The 13,192-nt window shown below is 42.3% G+C and overlaps 1 protein-coding gene across 2 annotated transcripts in view; it reads right to left on the reverse strand.

The window, feature by feature from the left end:
• cacna2d2a (calcium channel, voltage-dependent, alpha 2/delta subunit 2a) overlaps window positions 1-13,192 on the reverse strand; it is a 102,718-nt gene that overhangs the window by 46,834 nt on the left and 42,692 nt on the right. For both annotated transcript variants that reach the window (XM_037251058.1, XM_037251057.1), the window contains exon 4: window positions 4,869-4,928. In XM_037251058.1, coding sequence (XP_037106953.1) covers window positions 4,869-4,928 — 60 coding nt within the window. The remainder of the gene's footprint in view (window positions 1-4,868; window positions 4,929-13,192) is intronic.

Consider the following 13,192-nt stretch of genomic DNA (forward strand, 5'->3'; position numbering starts at 1 on the left):
TTCTCCTTCTGAAGGGCCAATTATCTCAAACAGAGGCTCTTTGAAAGGTCAAGTGAACCGCCCTCCACCTCCTTTCTACTCTCAGCCCCTTGTACTTAAGGTCACGTCACATTTCCAAAGGGAACATTGGAGTCTTTAAAGCAAGTGCCAAATACTGCAGCTGGACATCAGTGGGAAGTGAAATGTCCACCCACGGGTTGGGATAATACTGATCGTGTTTGGGTTCGCTAAATGCTGCTTGACTGTCCACATGTTAATAATCACAGGGCTGACATGAACAGATACTTACTTTTAGTTTTTGCATTCATACTTACAATAACACCTATGAATAATTGAAAGTATTAAATGAACCTCAAATGGATGTGAATTTATTTTTCAGTACGTTCAGTAGTTCGTGTGGTTCATCTTTTGCTATATTTGTGCATTTGTTGTTTAATGTGACGTGTTCCTCTTTTCAACGATAAAAAGCTGAGTTACTGCTTTGCTATTTATTATCCACATTATGGTTCATCCTTTGTTCATACTTTTTGGCAAACCATTGGAGCATAATTCAAGATGATGCAGAGAAAAGTTTTGATCACTCCTGGAGAGTGAATAGCTATTAAATCTGTAAAACTAATAATCTGTCATTTATTAGTCAGGCTAATGTGAATGTTTTTGAAAAAGTATGAACGTGGTTTAGGATGATATAAATTTTATGTTTGAACTATCAATATAGACAATAATAAACTTTTCAAAGGTGGGCATCTATATTTTTTTGCAAATGCTTATTATTTGCAGCAATTCTTGGTCCTTTACCGTCATGATTAGCAAAGGTTCAGTGTTCACCGTTAGCCACAGCAACACAATTGTCTGGCATGAAGGACAGCGAGAAAGAACAAGAGCAATTGGGTCGTCCGATGATGAAAGGTCTGATTGATTAGCGAGTGATGATTGCACCAAATGGCCCGGAAGACGGCGCCGTCTTTGTTTCCGTCTTTTACACTTTTTTGCCTTGGCGCCTCTCATTCCCTGTTCTCATTCTCCCTATTGGCCTGGCTTTGTCACTCCCTTTCGCCAGTTTCATCAAGCCATCAAGCAAGCCCTTTCCTTTTCCCTTTCCCTCTCTAATGGCAGCGCTATTAGCGCTAATGCATTTCAAACGTACAACGGCTGCCACATCACAATCTGATGGAAATAACACATCTCCTCACGATCTTCGCAATCTCTGTCCTTTCTCCCGGCCAATCTCGTCCAATGTGTTTGCACTTTACGTCAGCGGTGACAGGCCGACGGCCTCAATGTGAAACCAGACGAGTGCCAATAATATGTACACCGCGAGTCCAAAATATCATAACTGGTTTAAATTGAGGGTTATTAGATGTTTGTAAAAACACAGATGCTATTTTATGTTGACAGATATCTATTTTTTTTTTGCAGGGTTGTGTTTGTCCTTTAAAAATAGTTTCAAGCAGGAGAAACAAGCTGACTGCTTGTGTAAAAAACATGTTGCCCTCAGTGCTCTGCAGTCCGTGCGCAATCAGCTGCTCGGTGGAAAACCGAGGGAACCACAATTATTTTATGGGCTGAAAAAAAAAGAAAAGAAATGAGACCACGGTGACATGCCGAGGTGTTTTCGAATATCCCCCAGTCTGTGCCAACTTTCCATTTACCAAACAAACAAAAAAGGGACTTTTGATATTTGTCTCTGAAGCCGCCGCACGCCGTCTAAGAAAATTGCAAAGATGAACAGATTGTGTTCCCTTTGGTCGCACAGGGGATGGGCATCTGACCTTGAGAAATCATCAGCAATCCCGACGCTTTAATGTCCATTTCACAGCCCATTTCATTGCAATGGATTTAAAACCCCGGACGACCATTGCGGCGCTTGTTCCGATCAACACTGTGACATCGGGAATGTGCGCTAGTCAGAATGGTCGCGACACGATGCCCGGCGCCGCTGCTGCAATAACAGATGTGGTGAGGGACAGGCGTGCCGTTTATGATGTGATGACGTGCGATGATGTTATGCATTTTTTAGTTGGACATAATGCCACGGGGTACGCAAATGTGGAAGTCAGTAATCCGTGGCATTATGAGAAAGCTGAGATAATACGGAAAAAATGAATTGCAGACAGAAAAATAAAAAACAAATGAAACATAAAAATGACAAAATACAATGCTTAATTTGTTAATTTTTGAACGTATTGGCTCCCCAATAAAACAAACTAAACATTCAGACCCAACTGGTATGCATTTCTTTTTTAGGCCGATTATATATAATTCATAAAATCACTTGTTTGTGGGCCCTTAATAAATAAATAAATAAATAAATAAATGAAGGACTTGGGAAAATATGAATAAATTAAAAAAATACATACATAATAATCACAGTATGTTTAGTTGCCATTAGGATGATTAGGGGCTCCTTCTAAAAACGTTTCTCCTGTAAGGATGGTTGGAGCACCACTGGTTCGGATAAGGCAAATTGCCCCACCGATTTTTGTGGAAACAGACTGCGCGTAATTCCGTTGACTGAAAAAAACTAAAGCTAAAAACATGATGTCCTTGGGGGAAATAATAATAATCAAACAAAATGCACTCAGCAACAGACAATCATATTTATGCAGTTGGCGGTCCCCAGACGCATGCGCGCGCAATTAAATGCCCCGTCTGCCATGCATAAACACCTTTTCTGTGGCTTTGACAGGCTGCTCCTCCCGCCAGTTTAAAATGCACCGCTGCATCGCTCCTAATGTGCCCAAAGAGCATGCAGCTCTAATCTAATTAGACTGTCAGTCAGCAGAGTGTTCAGCCAAAATGAAATTAGGAAGGCACAAAAAAAAATCTACAAACAAGAAGAATCTTCTCGAGAGGTTGAGGCATATCAAGTCCACCCACCCCTTCGCTTCCCCACCTGTTCTCCGCCTCTCGGAGATTTCTCTTTAATGGTTTCGCAGCCGCCCCTGCTGGGATTCATTACCTGGCCTAATTATAAAGGCAAATGAAATCAGCTCCAATACATTATTAATAGAGGGGCGCTATTAGGATTCCTCTGCGCTATTCGCAACAATATGATATATTCCCACTGTTTTCATGGCTGATTAGAGTCATGTGCTGATAAGGAAAAAAGGTAAATTAGTGTGCTGGGTGGGAGGACGGGGAGAGGGTGGGGATGAGACTGGTCGCCGGACACACCAGGCGATGATTGTCGGGAAATTGGTGAAAATCTGCACTACAGTTTTAGCACATTTCATCTTCTTAAACCAACATTTAAAATAAACATTTCACCCTTATATGAACAACAAATTGCAATTGCAAAAAGTAACATATAACTTTTAAGTTTTTTTCCCCCCTACAGTGATTATGATCAAACAGTACATGATGTTACAGTGGCATAATCTTAAATATACTTTTTCTGCCTCACTTTTGATGAACACATCGGCCTACTATACTACGCTATTTTAATGTAGTTCATTAAGGTTGCACTTTTTAGGTATCACATTTTATTGTTATGTTCAATCAAAAGTTGACAAACGCTGTCATGGCCAGATGGCCGACAATGCGGACGTGGTCTAAAAATGGAGGAGAAAGAAGGAAGGAAGGTTCCCACGATAATGGAGAGAGGGGTTTGTTGCAGCAATGAAGAAGTATTGATGCTGTATTGGATTCAGCTATGTGAATTGGACACTTTGAGAGCCAGACAGGCATCAAATCTCCCCACTAGCTGCGTGGGAGGGTCAAAGCCCAGCGCAGTCACTGGAACATGGCGGCATCAAAGTGTAAGCCAGCGTGAATTTATATTCAATAAATTAAAAAAAAAAAGAAAAAAAAGAAAAAGAAAAAAAGGACTTTGCAAGAAAGTGACGCTCATTATTATTCGTTTGAAATCAGTTAAGCCTTTTCTCAAACAATCCCCTGGAGGCACAGGGGGGTTTAAAAATCCATTTGCGGGAAGTGTAGCATGACAGCGAACTCGTTTCCCTGGAGACAGAGGATATGACAGGAGGGAATGTGGATCTGCTACATACGTACTTGCGTGCGTGTGCGTGCGTGCATGTTTGTGGGGGGCATTTGAGTGTTTACAAATTTGAGAGTCAGTGGTGCATGTGAGGATCACAAACAGTTCCAGACAAACACACAAGCCTCTGCAATCTTGTGTTTTTGGTTGTTGTTGTTTTAAATTTCAAGAATAGAGCGCTGTTATAAAGGTCAGCGAAAGCGTGCTATGTTCAAGTTGGACAGGGGGAGGCTTTTAAATAATACGAGAAGCAAAGAAAATGACAACCCCTCCTAGTAGGCAAGTATTGTGTGCGTGTGTGTACAAGCCTACTGGAGTCCTGTTATTTTTGTTTTTGTTGTTGTCTCTGTGGTGCTGATCACATTAAGCAGGGTACACACATACCGTTTATCTGAATTTAAACCAGATTCTAATTGTAAATATTTTTAATTCTTCAGATCAGAAATCCTTACAACGCTAAAATAAAAATAATCAAATAATCGGACCCAACGTCAGCAGTTTTCCTCCCTTACCATCAATGTCAGTAAAGAAGAGTTAGAGACAGCTATGAAGTTACCAGATAAGCTTACAGTAGGCCTATCTTCATCTATTTTTTTTCCCCACTATTTCATATTTTTTATGTTTTCCAACAGTCTGGATGCCCCCTGTCCCTACGTATATGTATGTTAGCTTTCTCACATTTGATTAGCGGGTTGAGATGTTACAAATTTGAATGTGTGTACCCAGCCGTACGTTTACAGGAGAAAAGTAGGTGAGGTGAAGGTCTGGAAGATGCACCAGTTGCTCAAAAAGGAAACGGGAAGAGAAGGGAAGGGAAGGTCATCCGAGGAAGGAAGGAAGGCAAAAGAGAGGTCGTGTCCTACTTTACCGTCACTCCGTCTTGCCACTTGTGATCCTTCTGAAGCTGCTCTGCCTCGTTGGCGAGTTTCTGGAAGGAAACACAAATCCAGTAGAGTGAATTCAGAATTTTATATGAGGCCAAGCACAGGTTAGAAAGCGTATTGAAAGCTGTTACTAAGAATTTACAAGACAGCCTTTGGGCTATAAAAATGCTCAACCTGTCTTTGTGTTTAAAAAAAAAAAAAAAAGACAAAATTAAAAGAACCCCTTCTTCCAAATGCTATAATGCTACTCCATTTGTCTTTCAAAATCACCTGAGCGAGCCTTTAACTAAAGGCAGCATTCTTCTCCTAATGGGAACATAGTCGAGTGAATCAACAAAATGAGGATCCAATTAGTGGATTGAAATTATTAACCCGGGAGCCTATAAATGTGTGTGTGTGTGTGTGTGTGTGTGCCTGTATAAGAGGCTCACTGATGTTAATGAGGTAACCACGGTGAAACATGACATTGTTCAAAATATGGAAAATACCAGAAATTCTTCAAACTAGCCCATTGCATGCCGTTAGTAATCTCGTATAAAATCCTTCAAGTGGAAAAGCCACTTGAGGTAACCTTGAAATAATGACAGTGTATTCACGACAAAGCCGACATTCTTTTCTCAACCCCTGTCAGGATCTATCATCTAGCTTCCCTTTCATCTTTTTTGATTTGTCCTTTCTTTTTTTCAGTAGCAAGAATCTCTTATCGGCACGAAGAAATAACCCCCCCCCTCCCTCAACGGGCCGAGTCGGCTATCATTCCTCTTGGACCTCATCTTATCCCCGGCATTTTAATGCCGTCTCCCAAACAGCCATGCGTCTTCTGCGTCGACCCAGACGGATGAGCAAGACAAACAGCCAATGAATCAGAGCGAGAGTTGCGGGAAGCAGTTGTGTGAGTCGTACTGGTGGCTGGAACCAAAGCAGCTTAGAAGAGCACCAATAGAAACCACCAAGGGAGCTGACCCCACAAGTGCCTGATTGTTATACCGTCGTCGTCCATCTACGACGCGTGATGGCCCTATTTGTCACCAAGCCTTCTGGCAAGGTCAAGAAATATAAACACAATGGTAATGGATGGTGATGTCTGTCCGCAAGGTCTACGCACATCCTATGTGAGCTAAAACACACAGTCGCACACATTTTCTTGATTGATGGTCGGGACTGAAATTAATTTTATTCAGAAATGGAGCAAAATTTGCATGAAAAATAGGCACGCCAACACAATGCTAGCTAGGAAGCCACCAACTAGCAGACAATTGTGATGATGGAGTGGCCTTGCTTCCTCATTTGACTTTTGACAGAATTCATTAGTTATTTCTCAACATTTACTGTGCCAGAAAAATCAAACCATCACACACAACCATTCGTCCATTTTCCGATCTTGGTGCCGTGTGTTGGAATGTATTGAGAAGCTTCATTTAGATAAAAGTAGTGCGCTGGTTTGATATCATGGCATCTTGTTGCTATGATGAGGTGAGTTCAGGTGCTAAGTTTGGACAAAGGTTGCTGCAATCCTTTAGGAAATTCAGACCCGAGTATGGCGTAACTGGGCGGACCACCCAAAACTGTTTATTTCCCGTCTTGATATTTACCGCAGCCCGTTGAGGCAACGAGCCATTTAAACTCGAATTAATGGGACCCTCTTCTTGTTTGGAGCGAAATCCAATTTGTCTCCCTTGCTTAAAAATGACATTGTGACAATAAAACATAACCTCAATAATAAAAACCATCACTGATTGACAGAAGAAAGTTCTTTACAGCCAATAAATCCATTTTGTCACACCTCTCGCTCTAAGTGTTGACTTGCAAAAAAATCCAAAGATGCTTGTTGCTGTCATAAAAATCCTCCCGCTGAAAGGTTGAGTTGCCTCACTGTGAAATCACAGAAGACAGCAAACAAAAAAAAATCAAGGTGAGGCTCATCTTTAATATTCATTAAGGTTCTGTTTGCTCAGGTCCAGCTCAAGTCTTTCCTGGCGAATGACAGCACACCGGGGACAGGTGGCGTCGTGCTGCGCTAAGCGTCAACTTGACACCGGACCACCTGCATGATTGCAGCGGCCCGTTGAGGCCCTTCCATTGAAGCATTAGCTTATAAAGGGCACTCACTCCACAGCGCCTGTGTTATCCGGACACACACTCTTGCAAAACAGCTCCACACCGTGTGTGTTTGAGCCAGAGGGCACTTGAGAGAACACAAGACTGTCTTGTACGTGATTGCGGTCTTGGATGCAACCACTTCCAAATGACCCCGCTGGGGTTGTTGCCGGATGGGGATGGACAAAACCGAGAATGACTTTCCCGAGGCCACTCGTTGTGATGTGTTGAGGGAAGGGCGTTGCTAAACTGTTCACTGATTGGCTGATATGGTTCGTTCCGATTAAAGTGGTGAATCTGGGTACGGTCGAGAACATCTTGTCCGTGCGGTACACAATTTGTATTTATATATTTCTGCAAAACACGAGGGCAGGAAGAGACTTGGCACGAGCTTGAAATGACCATTTCTGGGAGGTGCAACCTTCATTTGGTTCTTAAAAAGTCACTTTCTGAGAGAAGTCCACAGGTTCAAGATCATCCTACAAATGTATCAATATCAAACATCAAAGACTTTTTTTTTTTTTTTTAAAACATGTCGGCCTGTTTTTGACCATAAATGAATCTGACATGGTTTCTGCACCCAATATCTGAAGCGGGCCACTTCCCTGAAGGCGTTGCTATGAGAATTCGGCATCAACCGGGTCCTGAGAAGGAAGCACTTCCCCCAAGGCAACTTTCTACTGCGCTTCATGTTAATAAATGGGACTATCACGTTGGCCCAGTTAAATTTGTGTAGCACCACATTGTGTGTTAAATGTGTCAGCCTAGTCATCCTGGATCATCTATGGATTAACAACTATGGCCAATTCTCTTCACTGAACTTGACCAGCATGTTTTGAAACATGGGAGGACGTTTGAGGTACATTGTGGTTTTTATTTCGTTAATGTTACATATCTTTGCGCGCTTCAATTTATCACAGCGAGATGTACTTGAAATGACACATTGTCAAACCTTAATGGCACTTTTTTCATCTTGCTTTATGGCAGGATATAATACAGCGTCGAAATGAGCGCACTTGTTCCACATAAGTGGGCTTTGTATGGGTCATTGTTAGTAATGGTACATTTTATCATTTCTATCTCTCAAATGGCACTACACCTACAAAATATTTTTTTTCTATTTGGGCGTCTTTCTTTTTCAAGACGGTATTGTTTCTAAAGATAAACATCATTACTTTTTAGTACCTTAAGGGGAAAGCAATTCATATTGTGCCTTGTTTTGCATAGACAATATACGCATATGCATCATCACACCCTGTGAAAGGGAGAAAGGACAGTGTGGAATGAATACTAACCCTATATAAAAATCTTTCATCAGGGAGCAAGTTCGATCCAAAATACACTCAAGGAGACGGTAGGCCGGATTGATTAATCGGACAGCTCATTTAATCAGCCAAAATTGGCTGTTTAAAAAACGTTTTTTTTTTTTAAAACACATTGCAACATAACCCCCCCCCCCCCCCAAAGATAAGCACATACATTTCCCCTCACACCCGTCCAGAAAATCACCCAAAATTAGCCAGTTTCTTGTTGATTTTTTTTAATTTTTTTTTATTTAGAACAGTCAAATGTTCTGCCTGTAATATCTTCATTAAGAATTGCGGGAGCACATAATAAGAAATTTTAATTTTTCGGTCCAAAATAATCCATATCAAATTGGGCCCTAATTATAGATACTGCAAATGTTCTTTTTTTGATGAGGTCAAACTACAGAGAAGGTCTGCTACACTTACCGTTTAAAATCAAAGACGCCCGTGTAACATATTTAAGTCATCATAGTTTAACCACTTGTACATCAAGCAGGGATGTTCCTCTGGTACCATAGCGAGAAGCTGCCAGTTTACTTTATGCGCTAATGCACTTGGAATAATCAGCAGTGTCAGGTCTGCACAGAGGGTGCAGCAGACATGATACATTTTAGGACAGCATTACTCTCGTAAGACATAATCATAGCAGGCATCAATATCTGCTAATGAGTATTGTATTGAAATGGCAGCGCGGTGACACGGCCCGAAGGGTCGGCCGGCTCAGCGTGTGGTGCAGTCGGTCCATTAGGGGGCAGCAGACTGAGTCCCGTCAGCCGGTGGAGTCTGCCGGAGCGAGAGCGGTCCGCTCTAAGCTCTTCATTCTGTCTCCTCCACTCGGCTGGGATTAAGGCCAATCATAGAAATCACTGAGTCAGAACCGTTCCTCAATAACAGATGGAGGGACTTTCCACTCCAGAATTTTAAAACCCTCACAGACAAACTGGCTTTCGCTTCGCACCCTCACCCTCCCTCTGCCACTTACTGCATCTATACCTTTCGTTTCTTCCCCCTGTCTGTCGTCTGTATCGCTCCCCCCCTGGCTGGGCTCTTTTATCCTGCCATCTCATGCCATTTCTTTCCATCGGTTTCACTTAACTGACCTGAAACTTTCCCCGCAATAATCCAGCAACAGCCAAGGCAACTTCAAAAACAATTTCAATTGACTTGAAATAGTGCAAAAGTCAAATTTAGGGCAAGCTTTATCATCATTCTTTATCAGGGCCATGGCGAGCACAACATCATTTTACATTCAGGTCAATAGTGAGAAGTAACACATACAAATATTTTCTTGCTCTACTGTAGGATTCTGCATTTCATGGAAGTATTTATTTTACTGAACATATTTTGCCACCTCTGTGGGTCACAACCAAATATGGGCTGTCGTCTTTTGAGGAATCCAATCGTGTTGAAGTCCATAATGAGGAGCAATAATGATGCTTAATTCCAGGTCCCTGATCGCTAGAGAGGCAGCAGGGTATTGTCGTGGTATTAGCCAACTCTGTGTGTTGGATGGGTGGGAGACCCCGGCTTTGTTCTGAACTCCAAAGCCCGTATGTGGCAGGCCCAATAGTGTGGGGGGGGGGGGGCCGCGGCGAGTGTGGTGCCATTGTAGCATGTGCCGAGATAATCCCCTGCCTTTGTTTCGTCACGTAATCTTTCTCTTCCACGACGGAAATGTTAGCACTCTTCTTACGGTCCCAAAAAAGGGTCCCACAACCATGCTCAGCTGTTTCCACGGAGACAGGATCAGGATGATGCAAAAAGCGCCATCAACCCACAGACGGGGAGAATTTACTGTCTTTTCAACAGAACAAAAATCCGGCACCAGGCTTTTCTTCACTCTACACTTGCCCACAAAAGTCCATATTGCTGCAGGAGATTGCCAGCATTGTGCTCTGGCTTCAACTCCACCAAACAGGCAGCTGTAATTACTTGCGAACAATATAGTCTCTCTGCAGACGGCAAGATCTTACATAAAAGGTTTGGAAAATAATGATGATTAGTGCCTTCAAGTGCAGTCTACTTCAGTTATTATGAGTATTAATATAAAGTGCACGTTAAAGTACACCTGCACTATTTAATGGACAAGAACGCCTGAATATTTGAAATGACACAAGTGGCAATTTAAGGCCAATTTAGCACAAATTTAAAATATCTGCTCGAAAGAACAGGATTTCGTTTTTTTTTTTTTCAATTTAAATACCGTTTTTCCCATGTATAATGCGCAAAATTTAACTAATTTATTGTCCTAAAATCTGGGGTGCGCATTATACATGGGTACATTTGTTTTTTGTTTTTTGTTTTTGAAGAAAATCTCCCTCGAAATAAAACTTGAAATCATCTTTCTTCTTGTTTGTTGTCAATCGCGCACCGCATTCAGCCATCCTGCCCAACACACTTAGTCAGTAAAATTCATAATTGACGACACATCGTTTGATGCGATGGTGCAATCCTTGATGGTGTGTTATTGTCAAATGTTGTTTGTTTTTTAATCTCCATCGCAAACCGGATATCATACGGAGGCCGCCATTACAGATGCGCAAGACACGTCAGCTATATAAAGAGCGAGAGTTCAGTTCTCTACCTAAATGCGTATTACAGGTAATATTTTATTTCACAACACTTTGCCTTGTTCCTTTCTTCTCTGCTGTTCACTTCAAACACGCTCCAAACGAACACAATGCTCTCGTATCAGACGCTTGCTCGATCACCTGCTCGTTTGCTGTCACAATGTACCCTACACAAATCCGAAACATTTCTTCGCTATCGAGTTTGCTAGCGCATGCGCAGTGATACTGACCGGCAGAATAACATCCGGTTGTTCCCAAAGATGATCTTTTTTCTTAAATAATTTTACGTTTACGGACTTAAGTAGGAGTCAAAAATTGGGTGCGTATTATACATGGGTACAGGCTTTTTTCCAGCATCGACATGCCGTTTTTAGGGTGCGTATTATACATGGGGGCGCATTATACATGGAAAAAATGGTATATTCTAAAAATTCTATAATTCCATTTTATTTTTAAAAATATGACAATTATTTCCAGTGGACCAACTGCAATACTGCCACGGACCACGAGAGGGCCACGCACCACAGGTTGACAACCCCTGGTATAGTTATTCATTATGAAATGACAAGCGTCTCCTAACTAGACTGATGTGCTAACCACAAGTCCACAGACCCAACACAGATAAACAACTCCTTGAGCAAAATAAAAAGCGGAGGATAATATAAGAGGTACTCCTGTGCACACTCCGGCAGGGGGCCGAGGGTGAGAGTAAGATGTTTGGTGATTTCAGGGAGTGTTTAGTCGAGTTTGCTGTCAGTATTTGACAGATCATCATATACATGCCGTCTGCTCTCTCCCCTAAGTTATTAGCATCGACCAGAGAGTGAGCGAGTGAGAGCCAGAGCGCCCAAGGGCGCTCTACTCCTAAAAATAACAATACTGTTCAAGATGTAGGTGTCTCTTTGGCGTCGCCGTTAGGCTTTGACCTTGGACGTGACCCACAAGGAGGAAATTGCATAGCGGCAGCGTTGAGTTTGCAAGAGGTGCAAACGAATCACATCGCGAGAAGCCTCGTGACCGAGCGCGAGATTGCTCCTTTAGCCTGGTAACAGGTTGCTTGAGCGACCTGCTCGTTTTGCGATGAGTGGGGGTGGGGGTGGAGCCAAAGCGGTATCAAGATGCAGGGCATATGTCTCCTTGATCAGAGGTGACAGCGATACGCACATGAACACACACACAGACACACTGCAGCACCAAGGAGATGAAAGCTGACGTGCGTCCTCTATTTATCGGCCCCATAGTTCAATTATCTGCTATTTGTGTAATAAAAAGTCTGATTATGCAGATTATTTGACATGAATAAAACAATGACAAGGGCCAAAAGTCCTTGACAAGGAAGTCACAAAAACACTGTTTAATACACGTAAACACAATCGCCATAAAAAAATATCATTCCTCAGCAAAAAACACAATTTGTGTGGTATTATAGTAGTGCCCGGTTGACTCTTTTGTCACGGATGTCAGAGTATAATGATAAAGGGAACCAAACATTTAGCACGACTTTGTCAAAGCTGGCACCAATTTTATTTTTGACTGAAATAAATGTACGGCAGACAGTGCCCGTAGGCACACAGTCTGAAGACATATGGCACATTATTGCTGTCATTCCACAGGACAGAGTGTGCTGTTTATGGCCGGGGCGCCGTGTTTATGGCCCCCTTTAAATCCTGCCCACCTCTCCATATACTTTGTAGCTTGGCCTGCTTCTGTCTATCTGCTCTTGTACCTAAGTAGCTGTGTGACCCGCACTGCTGCCATACACCCCCAGCCTCCAACCCGTGGGTGCCACAGCCACCCCTGTCATATCTGTCACAGGCGTTCAGTTGTTGGTCTTGCTCTGGGCTTGAAATTTAATTTGCTTTCAATCTGCTGTAATTGCTTTGAGAGACATCCGTGTCTACATGTTTTTCCTCCCTTATGTCTACTTGAGGGCAGTGCGCTGAGTCTAGTGCTTGACACATGTGCCTCACAGACAAGACAGTGGTGTCCTCCCACTTTCCAAAAACATCCATTTTCCGTCCATTGAGGACGCCGGACTGACAATAAGTATAAACGTGAGTGTGTATGCTTATTTTTTTCTTGTCAATACATTTGGATTGTTGATGGTATTTTCCCACTATAGCAAGCAAGCAAAGTGAGTGCTAGATCATTGCTTATTTTTAAATATGATTTGAATGAATGGGCTACCAATTGCAAAGTGGTGTCCGTACCAATCACGTTGATTGGCTTAGCTAGCAAAGAAAAATCAGTGCATGAGATACAAGCTAAGCTGCGGAAAAGAAAAATTGTGGAGAACAATTTTGTTCAGCTCAATTTTTGTTGAATAAACGCTTT

The sequence above is a fragment of the Syngnathus acus genome, chromosome 5, assembly GCF_901709675.1.
Source record: "Syngnathus acus chromosome 5, fSynAcu1.2, whole genome shotgun sequence".
Taxonomy (NCBI): Eukaryota; Metazoa; Chordata; class Actinopteri; order Syngnathiformes; family Syngnathidae; genus Syngnathus; species Syngnathus acus.